Raw genomic sequence first — 26,764 nt, forward strand, 5'->3', positions numbered from 1 at the left:
AAACCTATTCTAACCCGAGTTCACTACACGCTCCCCCAGTTCTTAAGAGCAGGTTAGCTCTACCAAGAGACCAAGGGCAAAACATGCATTGCTGTCCTGCAGCCCTTGCCCATATGGGTGACTCCCTGTGTCACGTGGTCGACCATCCTGAAGACAGGTAGTTACTGACTCTGCCTCCCTCTCTTGTAGGGCATTCTGCCAGATGCTGGAAACAGAACTGGGGGGACAGGACCCACAATTACAGAGAACCAGTGATTCAGGACAATCAGAGACAAATGTGAATGAACTTGCCTGTGAAATGGCTAGGGGAGTTTCTAGAATAATTAATGAGGTACTTCACTGGGGAAGCAGGCTGTGGAATAAGAGAAAGCATCTTCAGAGTCCGATTAATTCACCCTGAAGAAATATGAACTCTGGATTCCAGGCTGGTTTTCCAATTTTTTTTTCCTTTCCTGTAAGGGACTTTGGCTGGGAGTAACCTGGAGTCAGAATATAACACAGGGTATACTAGGGTACTTCCAAACATTGTGGAAAATAGGGAATTTCAAAACAAGCTTATTTTGGTGCAAAAAGAGGGTGGAATCCATGCAGAGCTTTTTTTTTTCATAATATGCACTTTCATTGGACTTTTCAAAGACCTCTCATATATAAAATAAGTTGTCTCTACACTCCAAGACTGACAGAGAGAAGTTGCTCTCCTCTGCACTGCAATATTCATTTGTCATTTACTAATTTGACAAATTCACTCAGGATCTGTGTGTAGTGGATTCAGGACCTCCGTACAGACACAAAATCTGCAAACGATCAAGTCCCTAACATAAGATGGTGTATCATGGGCATACAACACACACACACATCCTCCCATATACTTTAAATCATCCTTTGATTGCTGATATATAGTTCAGTGCAAATGTTATGTAAACACAAGAGTATTTTAAAAATCCATGGAACTTGGTATTAAAAAATAGATTTACTTTGATGCAAAAACACTTTGAAATGCATGCATACATGCAGTCTTCAAAAAGTGAGAAATGTGTACTCTGTATGGCGTTCAAAAAATTTCTGCATCAAAATGAACTGATCTTTTAATTCCATTTTTCTATGAATGTTTTAAAGCACCCTCATAGTTCTTACACTGTATTCTTTGGGGAATAAAGAGAAAAGTCTGTACATTTTCAATACATTTTCTACATATTTTTGATCCACAGTTAGCTGAAACCATGGATATGGAGCCTGCAGATATGGAGGAAAAAAACTTATTGAGCATCAAGTGTTCCCAAACACTCAATAGCAGACAAGACTGCTGCAGGCAGAGTGTGCCTACTTAGAAGTTACAGTCTAGCTAGGACCCAAAGGTTATGCGATGCAATATGATAAGTTTTATGACAAGGGCAGAGTAGAAACCCAGAAAGGATTGAGACCTTCCCTGGTTGAGACTTAGGGAGTCAGGGAAGGCTTCTTGGAGGAAGTCCTATTCAACTGAGATCCTGAGCACAAATGGAATAGGTCACGTAAGATGATAGCAGGTGTGTTCAGGTAGAGGCAATCCAGCCCAAAAGAAAAGAGGCAAACGGGATTTTGTTTTCATAGATCCTGTTTGGTGATCTCACTGTTTCCATTCACCTATTTTATCCGGAGTCTTCCTGTCTTTGTTTTTGAAAACATGATTTTAATAGTCTACTGTGAGGACACTGACTAACTGATTTACTCATGGTAAAGAGAAAGGGCCTTTCGAAGGCTCATGCTAATTTCTTTTCCCTTATCAATTTAAATGTGTATGTAATAATTGTTTACTGCTCATATTAACATTCACAGGATCTCCTTCATTAGGAATTCTTAAGAATCTCTTAAGAACATTTCTGCAACACAACCTGGTACCCAATCACCATAACTAGCTTATGGAAGGTACTGATTTATTGAGTATTTGTGAAATGTAACGTTTTGTAAATTTCGCAACAATTGCTTTGCGTGAAGTGTCAGAGCACTGAGCAAGCCTTCAGCTTCCAAGGTTCCACAAGATCCTGATGCTGTTGCCCACACAATCTCCTCTGTGCCCTGCAATCTCAGGCTGGCCCAAGTCTGTATCCCAGCTCCCTGGCAATCCCATCGTCTCAGGTGCGCCCTCTCTAGGATGCTCAGCTGATGTGTATCTCCATCTTCTCCCCAGCCGTCTATCATGTCAGCTTCCTAAATGCTTTTTAAAAAGGCACCTCTTAGGTAAATGAGTATTTCACAAATTGCTTACTTAGCAAATTGACTTTCTGAATCAGGCAGGAAAAACTTTCACACGAAGAGCTTTTTACTAGAGTAACACAACTTAGGTAGACTATTCAATCATCTGTTAAAAACAACTTTCGGAAGGGTTCAAATAAAGAAGCCTAATTTAATTATTTTATTGGTTTTGTTCTGCCTCCCTTTGAAATCATTCTTCCTCAAACTTTCACACCACACATTAAAAATTTGTTTGAGAAGCAGAGGGAGCCAGTGATACAGAAAGAGAGAGTTCCCATCTGCTGATTCACTCCCCAAATGACCACAATAGCCAGGGCTGTCTGGGGCTGAAGCCAGAAGCTGTGAACTCAATCCGAATCTTTCATGTAAGTGACAGGAGCCCAATTACTTGAGCCATCCTCACCGCCTCCCAGAGTGTGCATTAGCAGGCAGCTAGAATCAGGAATCAGAGAGAGAAATCAGGACCTAGAGCCAGAAATCAAACCCAGATGCTCTGATGTGAGACACAGTGTCCTAACAGCTGAGCCAAATGCTTGACTCCATAATGCTACATTTTCACCTGACTTATAACAAGGTTTACATTTGACAGTTTCTTTCTCTTTTTCAATGTTTGCATGTATTGTCTTGATATTACATAAGCTATGTAGGCACTACTATTTAATTCAAGCTCGATTTCAGTGAAAGATTTCTTGCATTTTGAGTCTCTTAATTTACTGTATGTCTTGTGCTGAGTTTGAAGTGTTTTCAAATGGTAATTAAAATGTTCATACGGCCATTGGAGGGTGAACCAACGGCAAAAGGAAGACCTTTCTCTCTGTCTCTCACTGTCCACTCTGCCTGTCAAAAAAAAATTAAATAAAATGTTCAGAAACAGTTACTTTAAGTATAAGAGCTCATTTTCAGGATGAGTATCTGGTGCAGTGGTTGGGATGCCGCTGGAAACACCTGCATCCCATACTGTAGTACCCGGGTTTGAGTCCCGGCACTGCTTCCTGCTAGCGCACACCTGAGTAGTAGCAGGTGATGGCCCAGGAACTTGGGTCCCCGACACTCATCTGGGAAACTCAGATGGACCTCCAGCTCCTGGCTTTGGTCTGGTGCAATCCAGCTGTTTTGGGCACTTGAGGAGTGAATTAGGGTATGGGAGATCTCTATCTGTCTCACTGTCTCTCTCTCTGCCTTTCGTATAAAAAAAGGCCTCATTTTCAATTTGAACTGCAAACAACTCCACATTAAAAATGAAAAGGTTCATAGCCCACAAGAGCTACATCAGCCTGGTGCAAGCTGCGACCTCAAGCCACCATAGTCATTCTTTCTCTGAATGGGCAGGCCCTGACTATTACCTTGCTCTGCCCACTTAATTTTTGCAAAGAAAATTTCACATGTAGCAGCCAGTTCCCTGAAGTGAAGATTTCCTTATGACTTTCACAGTGCCAGTTAAGTAAGATATCCACATATCTTTGTTAACAGCCACTTAACAACTTTGCATCATTTAAAATGCCAGGCCAATGAGCTGACGGTGGCCCTAGAAGGTGGCCCTAGAAGATAACAGCGTTCAGGCGGGGGCCAGAAATTGATACTTCCAGTCATTCTTGGTGGTTTGCCTGCACCGACTTTGTGAGCCAGCTCATGATCTCAGGATGTATGAAAAAATAACAATTGCACTACTATTGTTCGGTAAGTCATTTTTTAAAACTGGTTGCTGCTTTGTTGAATATGGAGTTAAGATAACTACCGCATTTCAGTTGCATCTTACTCAATTGATTAAATTACTGAATAGTGCTCAGATTCCCATCTGGTGGATGGGTTTTATTGGAATTCAGTCAGCCAGGTAAGGGACATGGCGCATTATGGGGATGCTCCAAAAAGTTCACAGAGAAAAATAGAATTAAAAGATGTTGACTTCAGTACAAACAGATTTTGAAATCCATATATATGAGTGATCTTCAAAAAGTTCGTGCAAAACATGTATTCTGAAAAAGCGATGCATGGATTTCAAGACTTTTTTGTTCCCAAATCAATTTCTCTTTTAATTCTATTTTCCACAAACTTTGTGAAGTCTCCTTGTATTTGTGGCTGAATCACAAGTTTGCTTCCACTCTAAGCCTAGTCAGAACTAAAGGAATTTTATCAACTGTGAGAAATAGCTTTGTGTGAGTAAATGTGTTACTTTGTTTCAGTTTTAAAAGAGAGAAGTTTCCAGATTAATGAATTATTGATGAAGTTGATGGTGGACTAACAGTTCTCAGCTTTCACAAAGTATCATTTCTGATTTCTGCTGCCAGAAAGGGACAAGACCCCTGCATGAATTCCGAAACATGGGGAGCTGTCTCCCTCTCTGTAGGTCAGTTATTGAGGTGTAATGCAAGAAAAATGAAAATAAAATTTCTCATTGGCTTAGGTATTAATGTGGTTTGAGGAGAAATCCAAGCCAATTCATTGACATGAATAAATACCTAGGGGTATTGTTAAGGTGGGTTAAATTAACATTATTTTTGTTTTTTCTGAGATTGTTATATGTCCCATCCTTTCAAACGTAGTATGTCTATGTGGGAAACACTGGTGCCTAGCACTTTGATAAGGACCAGGCTGTTATTTGAAATCTATTTAGCCCATCAGACACAGCCCTAACTCAAGTTAGAGCAGATGTCAAGGAGCTCCTGTGTATTCTGTAGAATACAGGGCAGAGATCAGCATTTTCTAAGCTACCCCAGGGGATAAAATAGCAGCACACAGGTGTGAGGAACAGACAGAACTGGCTTCAAATCCGATTCCACATCTGATAGCCTGGGGGACATTAGGAGCAAACTGCACCCCTCTGTCTCCCTGGATATCCTCATCTGCAGATGGTGGGCAACATCCATCCCTGCCTCGCAGTAACAGTCGGAGGCCGCACAAACCAGGCAATGCAATGCTCTTACCCGAATGCCTGGCACAAAGTAAAGTGTGAAGTTTGCTATTCTCTAGCTCTAAAAAGAATTAATTATAATAATTAGGAAGTACTAATAAGTATTATTAAGATAAGTATTAGCATGAAAATAATAATAGACTATGGAACAAACCTGGGTCTATTGATTGGCAATTCTGTAAAAGTTAGGAAGAAAAAAAATTACAAGAAAGCAGATTAGCAATACTGCTCTCGTTTTCTAAAGTAGAAAAGTAAGAAAACATCTTGTTTGAAGAAAAGAAGAGAAATGGAAGGGATGTGGTATAGTATGCAAATATATCCAAATATTTGCAGAGTGTGATTAGACAGAAGAAAGAAGAGGTATTCTTTGGGTTGCTTGGGGATGATTTGATCAAAATTAGACACAGCATGTGTTTTGGGGAAAGAAGGAATCCAACATTTGGAAACTCTGTGTGGCATAGAGGTGCTCCAAATTTGGAAAGGGTTCCTGGAAAATAAAGGAGTTGTTCACGTCTCCAGTGGCTCAGGCACGGAGTGTATGAAGGCCTCAAGTGACGCTGATGACCAGGTCATCGAGGCCCATGGCTCTGGAAGCTACAGCAGCCCTCAGTGCCTGAGCTGTTATCATCTATGTCTCTCTGGATGTTGCTGCTTGATAGTCCAACAGAAAGGACGTGAGAGCAGATTTCACCCTCCCCCTTTGCTCATTAGTTGAAGAAGAGAGTGTAGAGTGTGAAGGGGAAACATCTTTAGCAATGGAAAAATTGATCATTCTATTTGTGCCAATAATTTTAGGAGCAAGCCACTATTTCTCCTTCTAACCTTATCAGAGGTCATCTTCCAAATAGAGAAAAAGTTGTGGGTTTTTTTGTGTGTTTTTCTTTCTGTCTGAAAAGATTTGGTTCCTAGTCCCTGAATTGCTTCTCTCATTTGTTCGTTTAGTAATCACAGGTCAGGTGCTGAGCTGGGCCTCCACGCCATGGCAATAAGATGAATGAGCTCCTGCCAGGGAGGACAGTGGGAGGGAACAAAGACAATAAACAGAACAAGGAAGTTACTAAGATCAGAACAGACAGGAAAAATGTTATAAAGAAAACAAAATCAAGCTGATAAACATGCATGCAGAAGGTTGCTTTGGAAAAGGGCAGTAGGACCTTTTTCTGAGTGGATGACAGAGTGCTAGAAGATGGACAATGACAAGGAGCCAATCCCGCAGTCTCAGGGATGGAACTGGAGGTGACAGGAAGAGCAAATACAGCAGTTCTGAGAGAAGAGCCAACTGAGTGTGCTCAAACGAAATTGTATTCTTATGCTGAGAAACAATTTGAAGGGAGCCGGCATAGCAGCGATGCAGGTAAAGCCACCGCCTGCAATGCAGGCATCCAATCTGGGCAGCGGTTTGAGACCCGGCTGCTCCACTTCCAATCCAGCTCTCTGCTATGGCCTGGGCAGTAGAAGATGGTCCAAGTGTTTGGGCCCCTGCACCTAGGTGGGAGACCTGGAAGAAGCTCCTGGCTCCTGGCTTTGGATCAGGCCAGCTCTGACCGTTGAAGCCATTTGGTGGAGTGATGGAAGATTCTCTCTCTCTCTCACTCTCTCAGTCTCTCTATCTCTCTGTCTCTCTGCTTCTGCTTCTCTGTAACTCTGCCTTTCAAATAAATAAATAACTCTTGAAAAAATTTTGAAAACACAATATTATGTCTCTTCAACTAGTAAATCATGTTCTAAATCTGGACCCACTAGAAGTTTCTGGTTTTACTTACAATTCATGCAGATTTGCAGTCTAGGTTATAACATACTGATTTAATTGGAAGATCCAAGGGGGAGTGGTGTTGTGCCCTCTTTATTCATTAGAGTGTCCCCAGAATCTAGCAGAGTTCTGGATTCATAGAAGGGAAGGCAGGAAAGGGAGGGAGGAAGAGAGGAAGCAGGAGGGTAGAGGCGGGGAAGGATTGTTCTCAGCTCTTGAGCCAAAAGGCATGCTCCATGTAGACCACGATTAACCCAAGCACCCTACCAGGTGCACACTACACAATGGAAGAAATGAGGTTTTCTGTTTGTTTCAGTGATCCAAGTACAGAGACTTTTTAACTGTTTAATTAGGACAGGGAGTGTGACAGGAACTGCTTGTCAGTGACCCCAAGACTATAAAATGACTGAAAATAAAAACTGTGTCTTCCCCTTAGGTGTCCCACACCCTGCCAAGCACTCACACACTCTGCACTTCAGAAACAGCCAATGACTAGAGTCTTGTGGGAGACAAGGTCGGCCCCTGTGAGCCTGTCTCCTCCTGCCCATTCCAAAGAGCCCAGCACAGCCAGGCATTTAAACATCTTTACCACCTCCAAGCTTTGGTGCAACGTCAACCTGAAATGAGTTGTCGATTGTTGCCAAACCCACAGATATCTTTAGCTTGGTGTGACATTTGGCTTCTACAAATAAATGGCCATTCCACTGTGAAGAGAAGAAAAACTCCTAAGGGAGAAGAAGGGATAGGATATCGAAACTAACTTAGGAGGGGACTTCAAAAAGTCCTCAGAAAGGCCGGTGCCTCGGCTCACTAGGCTAATCCTCCACCTGCGGCGCCGGCACCCCGGGTTCTAGTCCCAGTCAGGGCGCCGGATTCTGTCTCGGTTGCTCCTCTTCCAGTCCAGCTCTCTGCTGTGGCCAGGGAGTGCAGTGGAGGATGGCCCAAGTGCACCTGCATGGGAGACCAGGAGGAAGCACCTGGCTCCTGGCTCCTGGCTTCAGATCAGCGCAGCGCGTTGGCCGGGGCGGCCATTTTGGGGTTGAACCAAGAGAAAAGAAAGATCTTTCTCTCTGTCTGTCAAAAAAAATTTAAAAAAAAAGTCCTCAGAAAATGGAATTAAAGGATGAATTTGTTTTGGTGCAAAAAAATTTTGAAATCCATCCAGTTTTTCATAATACACATTTTTCATGATATTTTTGAGGACTCCTCATATACAGATTTTAAAATGAGAAACTGAGGTAAACATTCCATGATGATTTTATTTTTGCCATGGTTTCTAAAGATTATTGAAAACATCTATTAACCTACTTGGGAGTAAATTTTTAAGTATTTCCCCACCTTCTCTTTATAGGTTTCATTACTACAGCACCTGCCAACTTCACAGCTTCAACATTAAATAATGAAAAACAAGACATTACTTCTGAACATACGGTTTTAGCAACAAAATCAAGTAGGACCTCTTTTTTTTGCTTTTTTTTTTTTTTTTTTTTTTTGAAAACAAGTAAGAACCTATTTGGGAAGTACATTTTTAAGTATTTTCCCTACCTTTTCTTTATAGGTTCTGTTTCTACATCGACTGCCAAACTCTGGTCTTCAACCTTAAGTAATGGAAAAACTGACCCAACAAAATCAAGTAGGCCCTCTATTTTTACATAATTGATTTCTATGCATTATTATCATAACCATGTCCCTAAATACTTTTTTTTTTTTTGAAAACAATTGAGAACCTATTTGGGAAGTACATTTTTAAGTATTTTCCCTACCTTTTCTTTATAGGTTCTGTTTCTACATCGACTGCCAAACTCTGGTCTTCAACCTTAAGTAGTGGAAAAACTGACCCAACAAAACCAAGTAGGCCCTCTATTTTTATGTAAAATATTTCTAGCCATTATTATCATAAGCACATCTTTAATAAATACTTATATGAACAGTTTCCTGTAATAAGTAATCTGAAATAAAACTAAAATATAAAAACAAAACGTACTAGGGTTTCCTCTAAGTTGTTGGGCTATGGGTAACTTTTTTCTGCTTCGTATTTTTTTAAGTTAGCTGCAAAAAGAATCAAATAATGAAATGTTAAAATTTTTCAAGTGCTTTTTTTTTTTTTTAAGATTTCTTGTATTTATTTGAAAGACAGAGAGAGAGGGAGAGGTCTTCCATCTGCTGGGTCAGTCCCCAAATGGCCACAACGGCTGGAGCTGAGATCCTGCTGATACGAAGCCAGGGGCCAGGAACTTCTTCCATAAACCAGGGGCCAAGAGCTTCTTCCAGTGTGGTCTCCTGTGTGGATGTAGGGACCCAAGAACTTGTGCCATCCTCTGCTGCTTTCCCAAGTGCCTTGCCAGGGAGCTGGACTGGGAATTGGAGCAGCTGGGACGCGAACCAGCGTGCCTGTGGGCTTCCGGTGCTGCAGGCCGGGGCTTTCACCTGCTGTGCCACAGCGCCATCTCCTTATTTCCAGGTTTTCCTTAGGACTTGTTTCTGTTACAAGAAAACATCCCTGAGTCCCCAACTGCCTTGTTTCCGGCAACTAAATGATCACAAAAGTGACAACAAATAGAGCCGTAGAACATTTGTTGCCCAAGACACTTCTGTCACGTCACAGGGATCCAACAGTGCTCTGGTCCATGTCTGTCTCACAGATGCAAATTACTCCAAATGACTGTAAACCCCCAGATCATGGAAAACTGTACATCTCTGTTTCAGTCCCACAGCGCCATACCAAGCCCCAGTGCCAAAGAAGAGAAGCAGCGCTCCGACCTACGTCCCCTCCGCTGCCGCATCTCCTTTGAAGTTTTAGATCAGACTCCAGTTCAGCAATTGCTTCTGCAACTTGACAGCAGAATAGGTTAGGACATTGCAGGCAATTAACAAGGTAGAACCAGAAAAACAAATTCGCTAGTCTCTGGAAGAAAAGTATAGATCGTAGGTAGTTAATGGAGGAGAGAGTTAGGTTGAACGTGTTCTGCTTAGCTGCGTTTCTTCCAGTCCAATATGAAAGTGAGGCCCGTTTGGGAGTTATGGGATGCCTTTGTCACCTCCTGTGACCTTACCTTGTTAATGTTCTTTAGCAGTTTCCACACTGTAAGCTGTGCTTACAGCTCCTTCTCATTTACCATGGGCCGCCTACTACCTTCAGTATTGTGTATTGTGTAGGAAAGTGTGCCCAGTGACAGAGGCAATGAATTCTCTACTTCACAAAAGCCATTTGTGAAGAGAGGAAAGGGTTGACTTCTATTGCTTTTGGTTTCACAAGGTTATTTTAAGATTCATGTATTAAAGAAAAATGAAAATGTATAGACATTAGTAGTTCTTACTGAATATAGTCTATGTGCCAGACACCATGCTAAGCCTTTACATGGATTATTTCACTTTATCCTGCAAACTATGGCTCAGATATCATCCCCATTGCACTGATGAAACAAAAGAGATTCAAAACGTTTAAAAACTTGCCAAAGTCATCCTGTCAGTGGATAATGAAGCTGGGATTACAGTTCAGGCAAATGGACTAGCGAGCCCTCGTCTTTAACCAATGTCCTTCCCCAAGAAAGATAATAATCATTGCCCATCTTGCTACCTAGAAATAGGCATTGTGGACATCTTGCTGAAAATCATTCAGTTATTTTTTGTTTATAAATATATACTTCAAAAATTGCTATATGTATGATTCTGAAACTTGGGTTTTCTTCACTCAACATTTTTTTTCCTTGTTAGAAAATGCACTTGTAAAACATTTTAGCAACTGCAGAATATCACTTCTGATGCAAAACCATGCTTTACTTCACCTATGGCATGATTTTAAATATTTAGATGATTTCTCCTTTACAATCCTTTAAACAATGCTGTGATGGGAACCTTACAGACTTATCAGGGGATGCACATTTTAAAGGTTTCGACCAGTAGCATCAAATTTGCTTTCAGAAAAGTTACAAATTTATACAACAGAAGTCAATGTTTGAAAATGACTTTCTCTCTACCCTCTTGCCAGTTTGTCTGTTTGAAGCCTTTTCACCTTTGTCATAGTGATAAGTGAAAGATAGGATGTATTTGTATTTATGCTTCTGTTTTTATTTCCTTGATTATTAGTGAATGTAAACCATGCCTCTATTTTTTGACAGTTTTACTAAGAAATCATTTGTTTGCAATAGAATTCCCTCATTTCAAGTAATAGAGTTAGAACTGGACAGCATAAGGCAAGTGAGGGAACCTGAATCTAAGGTGGCACCAAAAACTTAGTCACAAAGATAAATAATGCTTTGACTCATTAACAACTCAGAGTAAATTTCAAAAAGCCACAGTGAGTAAGCTATTATAATATTTTTTAAAAAGATTTATTTATTTATTTGAAAGCAGAGTTACAGAGAGGCAGAGGCAGAGAGAGAGAGAGAAGAGAAGAGAAGAGAGAGAGAGGTCTTCCATCCAGTGGTTTACTCCTCAGTGGCCACAAAGACCAGAACTGGGCTAATCTGAAACCAGAAGCCAGGAGCTTCTTCCAGGTCTCCCATGTGGATGCAGGGACTCCAGGACTTGGGCCATCTTCTACTGCTTTCCCAGGCACATTATCAGGGAGCTGGGTAGGAAGTGGAGCTGCCAGGTCTCAAAGCGGTGCCCATACGGGATGCCTGCAGTACAGGGTAAAGGCCCCACTATTATAATCTTAAGTACAGAGAAGACCCATTAGAGTCAAGACTTTTGTTTTTTTATTGCATTTGTTAAACCTTCTAAGGCAATACTATTTTATAATAATGATGGTAATTAGCACTCTCTTTTAAGTCTGCAATGTGAATGTTATACCATTAATTGTGTTTGTAACTTTCAGTAAATAATCTTTATCATGTTAAGAAATTTCCCTCTGTCCTAAACTAAAAAATTTTATCAAAGAAAGACGTTGAATTCTATAAAATATCTTTCTGGGATGGTTGTTTGTTCTAGTAGTTAAGATACAGGAATGGGGCATTTGCATCCCTTTATCGGATGCCTGGGTTGAGTCTCAGCTCTGCTTCTGATTCCAGCGTTCTGCCCAGGGTAGACCCTAGGAGGCAGTAGTGATGGCTCAAGAAGTTGGGTCCCTGCCATCCATGGGGGAGGCTGAGATTCAGTTCCTACCTCCAACTGGAAGCTGTTGCAGGCATTTGGAGAGTGAGTGAGCAGATGGGAGCTCTTTGTCTCTGTCTCTGTCTCTCTCCCTGTCTTTCTGTGTGTCTCCCAAGTAAAAAAATAAATCATTCTAAAAAAAACTTTTCTGTATCATAGTTTATATGTTGAATGTTGATTCTTATGAGTTAAGAAATATAATTTTAATAAAGAATTTCCTAAAAGTTATTACGAAAAAAAATCTGTTGTCCAAAGCATAGTAAGAATACTATTTAAGCTTTCATTTTATTTAGGAATCTCTGTTAATCTTCTAATCTGTGTTAATATAATTGTATTTTTAACCTTTAATAAGTTGAAATGAGAAGTTATTCTATATTATATATAAGAATATCCTTTCCATCCTAATATAAATATTAGGCCATTGTAGAATATTCTTGCAGTGGTGTCCTATGTTTACTATTGGTTTCTGAAGCTATTTCAGAAAGGTTCTTTCTTAATTTTTTTCTTAACCTAAAATTTTTTTTTCCATTTACTTGAGAGACAGAGCCAGAGAGAGAGAGAAAGATAAAGGAAGAGCGTGTCCATCCGCTGATTCACTTCCCAAATGCTTATAGAGGCTGGGTCTAGGCTGGATTGAAGCCATTAGCCAGGAACTCAATCCAGATTTCTGTGTGAGTGGCATGGACCCAACTAGTTGAGCCACCACCTGCTGTCTCCCAGGATCTGCATTGGCAGGAAGCTGGAATCAGGAGCAGGACACAGGAATTGAACTCAGGCTCTCTGATATGGGATGCGGTCTTCTTAACCAGTACGTCAAATATCTGCTTCTTCTGAGACTATGGTCTATATAATCTCTACTTTGGAATATTTATTAAATATTTCTTTGTAATCCAAATTACTATATGTAAGCACCGAAAAAGAACATGCCATCTATTTCTAGTGAAAAAAAGTTCTATAATTAGCTACTTGAATCAACTCAGCTTTGGTGTGTCCATGCCTTAATTTGTTTGTGCTGCTGCAACAAATTACCTGCAACTAGGTAGTTTATAAACAGTAAAAATTTACGACTCACGGTTCTGGAGGATGGGAAGACTAAGATCAATACTGTGGCAGGATGAATGACTGGTGAAGGCTGCCCTCTGCTTCCCAAATAGTGCCTTGTTGCTGTGTCATCTATGGGGGAAGAACACTGTGTCCTCACGTGATATAGAAGTGATAGAAGGGAATCAGCTCATGCCCTCAACCCCTTTTGTAAGGCCCTAATCCTTTCCATGAGGATTTTGTTTTCATGAATTATCTGTTAGCATCCTCATTTCCTAGTGCTATTACATTAATGATTAAGTTTCAATACTAGAATTTTGTGGGACACCATAGGAATCCGCCTCTAGATTTATATATAATAAATTAGGATTCATTTCTAGTTATGTTATGAATAATAACAGCTAACACTGATATACCACTTACTTTGATTTGTTCAAAGTGAGAGCCTGCTTGAAGTTGCATTGGAAATTAGTGACTATGTAATCTAATCTACCGGTAAAGAAACTTACTGGTGCACTCATTCTTTTTATTCTGCATAAGATCGTGGTAGACCTTGACAGAAACTTGTGCAATTAAACCTGAATTCAAAATCCTACTCTGCCCCTTAACAGCTACAGGACCCGGGGTAATTGAGGCAATGTTTCTGATCTTTGTTTTTTTCCTCTATAAATAATAATTAATACATAATAATAGGCCTGCAATAAATTATATTGAAAATGGAAAGAGATGGTGTCTGAAATGTAGTAAGTGACTAGTGTTAGCTGTGAATATTATCATCATGAACATACATATTTCTAGGATTTTGAAATGGTGAAGTACCTTTAAGACATGTGTTTTATTAGTGTCATGTTAGAGGTGAAATTGAGGCTTAGATAAATTCAGTGACTGATTCAGATTCCCCAACCATTTGGTGTCAAAGCCAGGACTAGAACTCCAACTTCCTTTCTCACTGGAACAGAAGACAGAACTGTCCCTGGATTTCTGTCTGCCTAGATAGAAGAAGGTGCATTAGCTGAGGCTATAGACTGATTTCTTTGTCTACCACTACTGCCTCTGTCATGGTTTGGGACAGTGAGGATGGCTAAAAGCTCAGTGAACAATACTGAGTTTCAGGGGACCTAGAGGGAAGCTCCTGCCCTCGTGGACCACTATACCTTTGAGGCTCTCATCAGGTGTGATGTCTCTTGGATATCTCTCAAGTTGGGAGAGGTAAGAGTGTGACCAATAGGTGCACAGTGATGCATGCCTATCTGCAGAGGAGTAGAAACTGATCCTTGTATTTGATACCTTATTGACTAATAGCACAAGTCAATAGGTTGTGCTCTCCTTTAAGAACTATTGACTAAAGAATTCTAACAAAAATGAGTGAGAGTTATCCAACATTCTGGACCCAAATATTATCACATGAAACACTTTGTCCTTGAGAAAGTTCAGTTTTTCTAAATTGTCATTAGCTGCTTTGGCATAATAAAATCCTTCCCGAAAATAAAAATGTATGACTATATTATTAAAACTTGATCCAACTGATTTTGTCAATGCTTTGGTTCAAGAACAAAACTGAATGCCCCCCTTTAAAATATTACTTCCTGGCAATTAACTTCTTCAAACATCTTTTGGCACAGGAAAAATTCCCATTTTTACCTACATTCTGTGCAAGACAATTAGATTGTGCAGAAAGGCATAAAGTAGGACATGAGTGGATATGTTTCTGTCTCTGTTTTTCATAAATTAGCTGTGCAAAACTTTCACAAAAAATGTATCCATGGGTTTTCATGGCTATCACAATGCCAATAAATCATAACACTTAGGAAATTCAGTGTTCTTTCTTGGAAACTCCTCATTTCATATGCAGGATGTATCCTTGTAAACTTTTGCTTCTGCAAGATAAGACTTTTATCAACTACAAGCCAGGAGGGAACCAAAAACCCAACCAGTAACTGCAGGAGTTAACTTTATCACATCAAGACATCAGCTCAGCTACAGAAAGTTTTGCATACAGCAAGAGAGTAGGATATTTGTCCAATGTCACATTTTGCTTACTCTCTCATTAATAACATTTCACATTAGAAACATCAATTGCTGGGGCTGGCACTGTGGCTCACTTGATTAATCCTCTGCCTGCGGTGCCAGCACCCCATATGGGTTCCGGATTCTAGTTCCGGTTGCTCCTCTTCCAGTCCAGCTCTCTGCTATGGCCCAAGGAAGGCAGTGGAGGATGGCCCAAGTGCTTGGGCCCTGCACCCTCATGGGAGACCAGGAGGAAGCACCTGGCTCCTGGCTTCGTGGTGGCCATTTGTGGGGTGAACCAATGGAAGGAAGACCTTTCTCTGTAGCCTTAATAAATTCTGGGCCCACAGTTCACCCCATCTCCTTGACTGATGAAAATGTTTTTTTTAAAAAAAAGTCCAAAACTCATCTGAATGGGCTCTCTCTCCTGAAGCATTTTCTTGTTTTAGTACCAAAATGTTGCGCATATTTTTCTTATGAATTTAAAAATATTTTCCACGTTTCTGACTTTTTAAAAGTAAAAGCTTTACAGTGCCAGTTGTTAGAGATGTTACATCCCGCTGTAGGGTCTTGGCTATGTTTTTTTATAAATTGCTACATTTTCTTACCCTAAAGCTCTCTGGTTCCAGCCCTTCTATGCCAAAGGCAATGTCAAGGTGTGATAAGGGCTGTGCAGGGAGGAGTGGCTTGTTGGTCAAGCACCTGCTTATCTGGGCCACTCTGGGACACAAGGTGGGGTCCTCTGATGCAGAGCTTGGGGCGTGCGCTCTTTTCCTGTGCCATCCTCCCCACGACTGACAGTGAGCTTCCCCAGTGAAAATGTGGTTCAAGTTCTTTAGTCTTTCCACTTCCCTAAGGATAAAGCTCAAGTTCTATAACAGGGCCCACGATGCTGGGTGTTCTCTGCTTCTTCAGCCTTGCCCCTGCCTTTTCACCCATTTCTCTATTCCTCTCCTTCTCAATCTCCCACTGCTGCTACGCAGACCTTGCAATGCCCCCAACCTGACCTGACCTGAACCTCAAAACAGTTGATGACCCGCAGAAGAGTAGAAAATAACATGAAAGCTCAGGGGAGGATACCTACAGTACGTTCGTGCAGCAGAATACTATGCAGTCATCAAAAATCTTATCTGGATCAGTACAGCCTCAGCCATTGCGGCCAGCTGGGGAGTGAACCAGCAGAGGGAGGGCACCCATCTCTCTCTTTCTGCCTCTCTTTCTCTTCTGTGTAGCTCTGACTTTCAAATAAACAAATAAATCTTTAAAAAAAGAAATCTGGGTGGAGAAGAACATTTGACAACCCAGGAATGTATGTAGTATATTAAACAGGAAACTCATCTTCTAAACATTACTACAGATTCAGACACATTTAATTATGATGATCCCACATTCAGATATACTAGCTGAAAGTTCAGATGGCTATACACCAGAATGATCCATTGTTTAACTATCAGTAGTTTGATTATAGATGAATTTTGTACTGTTCTAGGAGCTTTCTTGTGTTTCATAAATTATCTTTGTTGAATCTATATTACTTTTTTACAAAAAGGATTTATTTTATTTATTTGAAAGTCAGAGTTACAAAGTGGAGGGAAGGAAAAGAGAGAGAGATTGATCTTTCAACTGCTGGTTTACTCAGCAAATGGCCCCAAGAGCTGGGGTTGGGCCAAGCCAAAGCCAGGAGCCAAGAGCTACATCCTGGTCTCTCACATGGCTACAAGGTTCCAAGGACTTGGATCATCTTCCATTGCTAACCAAGCACATTAGGAGGGAGCTGTATCAGAAGTGGAGCAGCTGGTACACAGGCAATGCCCATATGGGATGTTGGCACTGCAGGCAGTGGATTAATCACTGAGCCACAGTGTGCCCCATATCTATATTACTTTTGCAACAGAAAAATCTTGCCTCATTTGTAAAGCTTATGAATGTAAATGTATAGAATTAATTTTAAAATAAACTATTGTTCAATTATAAAAATGACTTAAAATTCATTTAGTGAGATTTGAAAAGACAGTATTAGAACTCACATCTGTCTTCATGTTACAATGGTTATATTTTACACTAGAGAGTAGACAGTAACTAAAACCTGCTACATCACTTGGTTCACTGTATCCTCGCCAGTCATCCTGGACTGGAGGCAACATTCCATGCAATTCCATTACAATGCTGCAATGCTGCTACTGAATGAATGAAAAGAAATATGAGCAGGGAACTTGAGAAAAGATTCACCGTTTAGGGATCTTGAAGAAAGTTGAATCGATGGTGTCTTATTTTTGCTTTAGTTTGTATTGGGTAAATAGGTCTGTTCCTCAGAGATGGTGACAGGCAGGTCTAGGGCAGAACTTTAGTCCTTGGACAGTCCTAACGAGTTTCCATGTCTCTTTATCATGGACGATTTCCCAAGTGCAGCTCCAAGTTACCCTTTCATAAGAATGACAATAGTAGTAGCTAATATGTGCATCACACTGATTGTGTGCCACGTACTCTATTGTATGACCTGACAGGCTCATGTGCATGCACACACACCAGGCATGTCTGTAACAAGCCCAGTCCTCACAATGACTTCTGAGGCGGGTGTGGTCTATAAGTCCTTGTGATGTGGAGTTCTGGAGCTGCCCCTGGGAGGGATGTGGGGTAAGTTTGTTTCTCTGTATGCTTTGTGGTCCATTCCACCAACCCATCCTTGATCCCTTTCTCAACTTTTGTTTTTACAGGTGTTGTTTCCACACAGCTCAGAACACCTGTCAAAGCTCTCAACGAAACAGAACGTGGAAATGGCAATGGTTCTGTAGAAAAGCCAGGTTTGTTTTTATTCTTGTATGGTTTCTCTGGAGTCCCTTTTGGAACACCACTGTATTGAATGGGACCTGCCATTGTATGGACACTGTGACAAACAAGAAATGGAAGCTGAGTTGACGGTCCCTACTGCAGGACAATGCTCACTTCTGAGATATCTCACAGAAATAATCCTATGGCTAAGGAAAACAAAATAATCTAAGGGAGCACAGAAGGAATGAATGAAATGGTGACCTGATGAAGGGGTCCCATAATGCAGTGATGGATGAGGAGGACCAGTGGGAAAATCCTGATGGGCTCAGGGCTGGGCTGGTCCTGTGCCAGCTACTGACCCAGGGGTGAACTCCCTGTCTTAATTTCAAAGTGGGACCAGTAATCCTTGCCTTGCAGTGTTTCTCTAAAGATTGAATAAGACGATGTATGCATAAGTGTTAAGCTCAGAGCCTGACATAGCATCAGTCCCTCATAGATGATATCTGTAAGCCAAGCTGTGTGCTGAGATCAGCATGGTCAGAGAGTGTTCACTCCCTCTCTCATTATTTTTCTAGGGAGAACATGGCTTTATAGTAGAAAGGGCAGGGGGATCTTCTCTATGTGGGATTCTAGAAGGATACCCCAGATTTAAAATACAACCTGAAAGAAGACTTAGAGAGGCCACAGGACCACAAACTAATAGAACTGTTGAGCAAATGCACAGAGACCAACGGAGGCAATGGGTTTTAAGTAGAACAAAAGCCAAGGGAGGGAAATTGGGATGACATTAGAGAAATCAGAAGTAATTATTAAGCTCCTGGGTCCAGTTAGACAACTTCACTTTCAAATGATTTCCAAGTGAAGCCAACGTGATGGTGTGATACTGGAAAGCACTGAAGGGCTACATGCCCGGTGTCCTATAAATGATGACTGCATGGTGGGGCATTGCACTGAGTGTTTACATGTGTGACCTAATCTCATCCTCATGAGAATCCATAACAAGTCAGGGGCACCCTCTTGACTGAAAGTCCACCTTTTTTTCCCAAGCCCTTTAAATGAGGGTATTTCCAAAAATTCATAGAAAATAGAATTAAAATATGAGTCTATTTTGATGCAAAAATTTTTGAAATCCATTCCTAGTTTCTTCATTGTATTTACTTTCATGAACTTTTTGAAGTCGCCTCATACTATCTGCAAGTATTGACTAAATATTATAGTACGTACTACCCACCTGTACTCACTGTAATTACGTACGATCTACAGCCATTGATCATTTACTAGAGTATATGCTTATCTTCAATGAACTGCAATCACTGAATGCCAAAAAGAAGCAGAAGTCTAGCCCTGTTCATCTTTATATCTAACTCCTAGAGAATGACAAAACAAGCACAGTTCTAGTCACACTTGGAAAATTCAGCATTCTCACTTGGATACTACTCAAGCCATTTCATACACAGAGTGTTTCTTTATAAACTTTTGCTTTGCAAGATAAGACTTTTATCAATTACACATTGGGAGGAAACCAAAACCCAGCCAGTGGCTGCAGGAGTTGACTTTATCACATCAAGACATCAGCTCAGCTACAGGAAGCTTTGCATACAGAAAAAGTGTAGGATATTTGTCCAGTGTCACATTTTACTTACCTTCTTGTTACTAACATTTCACATTAGAAACATCCATTGTTTAGGAAAGCCATGTGGTCCAGTGGATGGAGCAAAGAGTCTATAGCTACAGGTGTCTCCTCTATTCCCAATTGCAGCCCTAATATATTCTTGGCCCACAAGTCACCCATCACTTTGCCTGATGGGAATGGTAGCAGACACCTTCTAGCTATGAGATGAGCTAGGCATGCATTTTTGGAAGATTGCATTTTCTAGGGGTATGCCAATCAATGCCAATCAAGTTTCCCAAACTCAGGATTAAATTATTTAGTTCAGATTATAGGTGTGTAGTATTTTTTATAAAGTATCACAGTCAATGCCATTGCAGTGCCTAGGATCTTAAAGAAAAAAAAAAGTAAATTGACAGTTTGGGGCCTTGTGAATCTGACCAAACCTATCTTTTCATTTTATTTTGTGCCAGTCTCTGAGGTCTGCAAAGCTTAGCCTGATGATTATCCCCCCCCCAACTCCAGGTATATGCACATTACACTCTCCTTCCTCCATTTGTCAACCCAGCCATTTCTTCATCTTACTTCCCAACCCTCATCTCCATCTGAAACTACCTTTCCTTCCAGGTCCAGCCAGCAACTGTCTGCAAGGAGGCTTAAAGTAAGGACTTGAATAAGGTTTTCAGAAGCCAGTGTATCTAAGGAATGTGCAGGGTTGGCACAAGGCCCATTGTTCCTGGGTAGCCAGATGCTGGCCTTATCTTCTCCCATACCAAAAGATAAATATGCTGCACTTGGAGAGAAGTGGAATGTTTCAGGTTAAGTCTGGCTGTGTCCTGGCTTGAAGAGGTGAAGAAAATGACTTCCATAAACAAGTTTCTCTTAGTAGCTATAGCAAGAGAAAACTGAGGATAAGAGGTATAATCACACTAATAAATTTGTGTGAAAATCAAAATGAAGATTATGTGATTATTATTAAAAAGTTTAACTCTTACAATGTCCAGGAATCTCAAGGACTTTAGTTGTCCTTTTTTGCATACAACTGCTCACTGAGCAATACGCTATATCAAAGAAATCTTGTTGACAAAGACTCAACCAGGCATTGAGATCTGGTTGGAGAGGAGGTGGGCAGGAGGAGAGGGAAGATTGGGAATAATATGAGAATCAGCTGTGTTGCTCTGTTCAATTTTTTTTATGACATCAAAGATTACCTGTAAAGTCAGGAAATCGATTCAATGTTCTGTAAAATAGTCCTGTAGCTTATGGAAATTCTGAGTTCATTGGGAAAATATTTGAGTTAGTATTTAATCTGGGAATGAGACAAAATATTTTTGAAAGCTGATTCACCTACAGAAGGCTAGTGGCCCAGAGCATAAAACAATACAAAAAAGCAGGAGAGATCCTTCACATCTTCCAGTCTCTAAAAGGGTTAGGCAAAGTGTGTTTGCTCTTGAATTGTTGCAGATTTGCTTGAAACTTTTCCATACAGTTCACCAAAGTATAGATGCTATAGTAAAAAGTTGTGTTCAGAATTTACTTTTCTACAGATATTGTACAGCCTTGCAGAACTGAAGATGTTCAAAGCTTTTATTGGCTGATTAGGGTGTTGGGAACGTGGGGAGGCAGGTAGACATGTGGGCTGTTGCTAACAGTTTTTGGATATTCCTGATGGTTTGTGGGAGGGGGGAACATGTTGGACAATTTTGGTTTCCTTACTTTGAATTCCACAAGGAGGCTGTATAAAATGATACTGATCTTGATTCTCCTTTTGGGTAAATAATGTTATTTCTTTCCAACCAAGTACAGATTCATTTAAGTTGAAGCTATTGATAACATTTTTTTTAATTGTCCCAGGTGAATTTATATTGGAATGACAGGAAAAGTCTTAATTAAATATTAGAAACCATAAAAGCTTATTTTTGTGACCAGAAGTGTTGTTCTTTCAAGCTGCACTGTTCTATAACTGCACATTCAGCAGCTAGTGTCTGTGCCCTTCTCTTACCAGTAAGCAAGCGCAGGTGTTCATTCCTATTGAAATGCTAACAAGGTGATTCTTTTTCTTTCAGAAAATAAAAGTGAAAAATTTGTCTAAAATGTTTCTTATTGGTCAACTATCATTACTCGATTGTTGAGGGAATGATGTTGAAAGCACGTTTTATCAAACAGATTTTAGGACATTTATGTATCTATTTCCTCATGGTGTTGACTTAAGTAGCTATAAAAAGAAATTGTATCAAAGCAGCTATATCTGGAGAATTAAAACAGGCTATTGGCAAGAGTGCAAGTGGCATATTAGTTCTCAATGTGGCAGCCAATCAGGTTTTTCTAAGGGTACAAACACAACAGAACTTGCTCAGATGGAACTCGGGCAAAGTGTGTGCCAGTTTTGGAAATCATCTCAAGGCCTTTGTTCCTCTACACATTGTGCTTCCTTTAATGTTAGAAATGCTCAGGTTCTGATAATAGCTTAGAGCTTTATAGAAGCAAGGCAGGGAGTTGTATAGATGAAGGCTGACACCATGGTCTAACTTGGGACAAATTTTAATGTTACTGTCAGTGTATAAATCTTACTCTGTAAACCTGAGTACAATGTTTTTATTTCTGGAGTTTCAGCTTCTACTTCTTCATATCAAAATGCTTATGAAATGTTTCTGTCCTGTAAGAAATAGCTGTTGCAAAAGAAGCAGATCTACCTGGTCACTACAGGATTAAAGGTGTTTGGATAAAGTTAAGGCGCTACCAGAACATGGTAGAAAGAGAATTACAAGCATCAGGAACAGGAGATACAAAGGCCCTGAGGTAGGAATGCAATTAATAGGCTCAAGGAGCAGCAAGGATGCCACCATAGCTAGAAGGGACGAGATGAAAACACGGAGATCTGGTGAAAGACAATGGCAAACGTCTGTACGAAACATGATGGAGGCCTGAGGTCAGGTTGTGGCTGTGGCAGTAATGAGAACCAGTCAGATTCTAAACATATTTGAAGGATTTACACCTGATATTCATTTGGTGGGGAGTGAGAAACTGGGAGGAATCAAGAGCATATTCCCAGAGTTTTATCTGGACACCAGCAAGTACCGTGCTGCACTGACTTGTACCACAGTTGATGTAGCTAGTTTTCTAGAAACTAATATTTTAGATCATTTCTGGACTTTCTCCATGATAAATGATTCTGCAAATAATTTTTTTAAAGTTCAACACATATCTGAATGGGCTCTCTCTCCTGAAGCATTTTATTGTTTTAGTACCAAACTGTTGCACATATTTTTCTTATGAATTTAAAAATATTTTCCACGTTTCTGACTTTTTAAAAGTAAAAGCTTCACAGTGCCAGTTGTTAGAGATGTTACATCCCACTGTAGGGTCTTGGCTATGTTTTTTTATAAATTGCTACATTTTCTTACCCTAAAGCTCTCTGGTTCCAGCCCTTCTATGCCAAAGGCAATGTCAAGATGTGATAAGGGCTGTGCAGGGAGGAGTGGCTTGTTGGTCAAGCACCTGCTTATCTGGGCCACTCTGGGACACAAGGTGGGGTCCTCGATGCAGAGCTTGGGGCATGCGCTCTTTTCCTGTGCCATCCTCCCCGTGACTGACAGTGAGCTTCCCCAGTGAAAATGTGGTTCAAGTTCTTTAGTCTTTCCACTTCCCTAAGGATAAAGCTCAAGTTCTATAACAGGGCCCACGATGCTGGGTGTTCTCTGCTTCTTCAGCCTTGCCCCTGCCTTTTCACCCATTTCTCTATTCCTCTCCTTCTCAATCACCCATTGCTGCTACGCAGACCTTGCAATGCCCCCAACCTGACCTGACCTGAACCTCAAAACAGGTGATGACCCCCAGAAGAGTAGAAAATAACATGAAAGCTCAGGGGAGGATACCTACAGTACGTTCGTGCAGCAGAATACTACGCAGCCATTAAAAATCTGAGCATTTGACAACTCAGGAATGTATGTAGTATATTAAACAGGAAACTCATCTTCTAAACATTACTACAGATTCAGACACATTTAATTATAATGATCCCACATTTAGATATACTAGCTGAAAGTTCAGATGACTATACACCAGAATATCTCTAGTGTTTACCATTGGATAGTTTGAATATAGATGAAATTTGTATAGTTCTTTGAGCTTTCTTGTGTTTCATAAATTATCTTTGTTGAATCCATATTACTTTTTTACAAAAAATGATTTATTTTATTTATTTGAAAGTCAGAGTTACAAAGTGGAGGGAAGGAAAAGAGAGAGATTGATCTTCAAACTTCAGATTTACTCAGCAAACAGCTACAATAACTGGAGCTGGGCCAGGCAAAAGCCAGGAACCCGGAGCTACATCCAGTTCTCCATGTGGCTGCCAGGTCCCAAGGACTTGGATCATCTTCCTTTGCTTTCCAAGGCACTTTAGCAGGGAGCTGGATCAGAAGTGGAGTAGCTGGTACACAGGCCATGCCCATATGGGATGTTGGCACTGCAGGCAGTGAATTAATCACTGAGCCACAGTGTGCCCCATATCTATATTACTATTGCAACAGAAAAATCTTGCCTCATTTGTAAAGCTTATGAATGTAAATGTATAGAATTAATTTTAAAATAAACTATTGTTCAATTATAAAAATGACCTGTACTTCATTTAGTGAGATTTAAAGACAGTACTAGAACTCAAATTCTGTCTTCAGGTTACCATGGTTATATTTTACACTAGAGAGTAGACAGTAACTAAAACCTGCTACATCACTTGGTTCACTGTCCTTGCCAGTCATCCAGGACTGGAGCCAACATTCAATGCAATTGCATTACAATGCTGCAATGCTGCTACTGAATGAATGAAAAGAAATATGATGGGGCCTGCACTGTGGCGCAACAGGTTAACGCCTTGGCCTGAAGTGCTGGCATCCCATATGGCCGCCGGTTCTAGTCCCAGCTGCTCTACTTCCAATCCAGCTCTCTGCTATGGCCTGGGATAGCAGTAGAAGATGGCCCAAATCCTTGGGCCCCTGCATGTGCATGGGAGACCTGGAAGAAGCTCCTGGCTCCTGGCTTCGGATTGGCGCAGCTCTGACCATTGCAGCCAACTGGGGAGTGAATCATCAGATGGAAGAACTCAATCTCTCTCACTCTCTCTCTCTCTCTTTGTCCCTGCCTCTCCTCTCTCTGTATAACTCTGACTTTCAAATAAATAAAAATAAATTAAAAAAAGAAATATGAGCAGGGAACTTGAGAAAAGATTCACCGTTTAGGGATCTTGAAGAAAGTTGAATCGATGGTGTTTTATTTTTGCTTTAGTTCGTATGGGGTAAATAGGTTTGTTCCTCAGAGATGGTGACAGGCAGGTCTAGGGCAGAACTTTAGTCCTTGGACAGTCCTAACGAGTTTCCATGTGTCTTTATCACGGACGATTTCCCAAGTGCAGCTCCAAGTTACCCTTTCATAAGAATGACAATAGTAGTAGCTAATATGTGCGTCACACTGATTGTGTGCCACGTACTCTATTGTATGACCTGACAGGCTCATGTGCATGCACACACACCAGGCATGTCTGTAACAAGCCCAGTCCTCACAATGACTTCTGAGGCGGGTGTGGTCTATAAGTCCTTGTGATGTGGAGTTCTGGAGCTGCCCCTGGGAGGGATGTGGGGTAAGTTTGTTTCTCTGTATGCTTCGTGGTCCATTCCACCAACCCATCCTTGATCCCTTTCTCAACTTTTGTTTTTACAGATGTTGTTTCCACACAGCTCAGAACACCTGTCAAAGCTCTCAACGAAACAGAACGTGGAAATGGCAATGGTTCTGTAGAAAAGCCAGGTTTGTTTTTATTCTTGTATGGTTTCTCTGGAGTCCCTTTTGGAACACCACTGTATTGAATGGGACCTGCCATTGTATGGACACTGTGACAAACAAGAAATGGAAGCTGAGTTGACGGTCCCTACTGCAGGACAATGCTCACTTCTGAGATATCTCACAGAAATAATCCTATGGTTAAGGAAAACAAAATAATCTAAGGGAGCACAGAAGGAATGAATGAAATGGTGACCTGATGAAGGGGTCCCATAATGCAGTGATGGATGAGGAGGACCAGTGGGAAAATCCAGATGGGCTCAGGGCTGGGCTGGTCCTGTGCCAGCTACTGACCCAGGGGTGAACTCCCTGTCTAAATTTCAAAGTGGGACCAGTAATCCTTGCCTTGCAGTGTTTCTCTAAAGATTGAATAAGACGATGTATGCATAAGTGTTAAGCTCAGAGCCTGACATAGCATCAGTCCCTCATAGATGATATCTGTAAGCCAAGCTGTGTGCTGAGATCAGCATGGTCAGAGAGTGTTCACTCCCTCTCATTATTTTTCTAGGGAGAACATGGCTTTATAGTAGAAAGGGCAGGGGGATCTTCTCTATGTGGGATTCTAGAAGGATACCCCAGATTTAAAATACAACCTGAAAGAAGACTTAGAGAGGCCACAGGACCACAAACTAATAGAATTGTTGAGCAAATGCACAGAGACCAACGGAGGCAATGGGTTTTAAGTAGAACAAAAGCCAAGGGAGGGAAATTGGGATGACATTAGAGAAATCAGAAGTAGTTATTAAGCTCCTGGGTCCAGTTAGACAACTTCACTTTCAAATGATTTCCAAGTGAAGCCAACGTGATGGTGTGATATGGGAAGCACTGAAGGGCTACATGCCCGGTGTCCTATAAATGATGACTGCATGGTGGGGCATTGCACTGAGTGTTTACATGTGTGACCTAACCTCATCCTCATGAGAACCCATAACAAGTCAGGGGCACCCTCACGACTGAAAGTCCACCTTTTTTTCCCAAGCCCTTTAAATGAGGGTATTTCCAAAAATTCATAGAAAATAGAATTAAAATATAGGTTTTTTTGTTGCAAAATTTTTGAAATCCATTCCTAGTTTCTTCATTGTATTCACTTTCATGAACATTTTGAAGACTCCTCACACTAACTACCAGCATTGACTGTATATTACAGTATGTGCTTGTGGGTGATCCTGTGAGGTTGCCTGCCCTGACCATGCAAGATCTTGAGAGGGCATGGCGCGCTGTGTCCCCTGGGAGAGACCCCCCCCCCCAGCCTGGCTGCTGGCTGGCAGTGGGAGCCCCAGGCACATTTCTCCCCACCCCCAGCAATCAGGTAAACTGCTTCTAGGTGTGGCCAGGCCACCTGGAAAGCCATCCTAGCTATGTGACCTTCAAGCTGATTGGGCACGCATAGCAGTGCCAATATCAGCTTCAACCTATGGAATTAGTATTGTCCTCAATTAGTTAGGCTCCCTTTGTCTGCTCTCTGCTTGGTCGTTAATAAAGCAGACATGTTCACCGAAGCCTGTCCCTGGTGCTTCTTGTG

The 26,764-nt window shown here is 41.0% G+C and overlaps 1 protein-coding gene across 2 annotated transcripts in view; it reads left to right on the forward strand.

Moving 5' to 3' along the window:
• The first annotated feature begins 3,600 nt into the window (after positions 1-3,600).
• The window catches only part of GYPA (glycophorin A (MNS blood group)), a 31,904-nt gene continuing 8,740 nt past the window's right edge, over positions 3,601-26,764 (forward strand). Inside the window, exons 1-6 of one of the 2 annotated variants that reach the window (XM_089302440.1) lie at positions 3,601-3,909; positions 8,242-8,340; positions 8,449-8,523; positions 8,667-8,741; positions 17,747-17,833; positions 25,123-25,209. In XM_089302440.1, the coding sequence (XP_089158566.1) occupies positions 3,873-3,909; positions 8,242-8,340; positions 8,449-8,523; positions 8,667-8,741; positions 17,747-17,833; positions 25,123-25,209 (460 nt within the window). In that variant the 5' untranslated portion in view covers positions 3,601-3,872. The remainder of the gene's footprint in view (positions 3,910-8,241; positions 8,341-8,448; positions 8,524-8,666; positions 8,742-17,746; positions 17,834-25,122; positions 25,210-26,764) is intronic. The other variant, XM_089302441.1, reaches the window with a different exon arrangement.

This window comes from Oryctolagus cuniculus, chromosome 8 (assembly GCF_051225735.1).
Source record: "Oryctolagus cuniculus isolate XC-2025 breed Fujian yellow rabbit chromosome 8, ASM5122573v1, whole genome shotgun sequence".
Lineage (NCBI taxonomy): Eukaryota > Metazoa > Chordata > Mammalia > Lagomorpha > Leporidae > Oryctolagus > Oryctolagus cuniculus.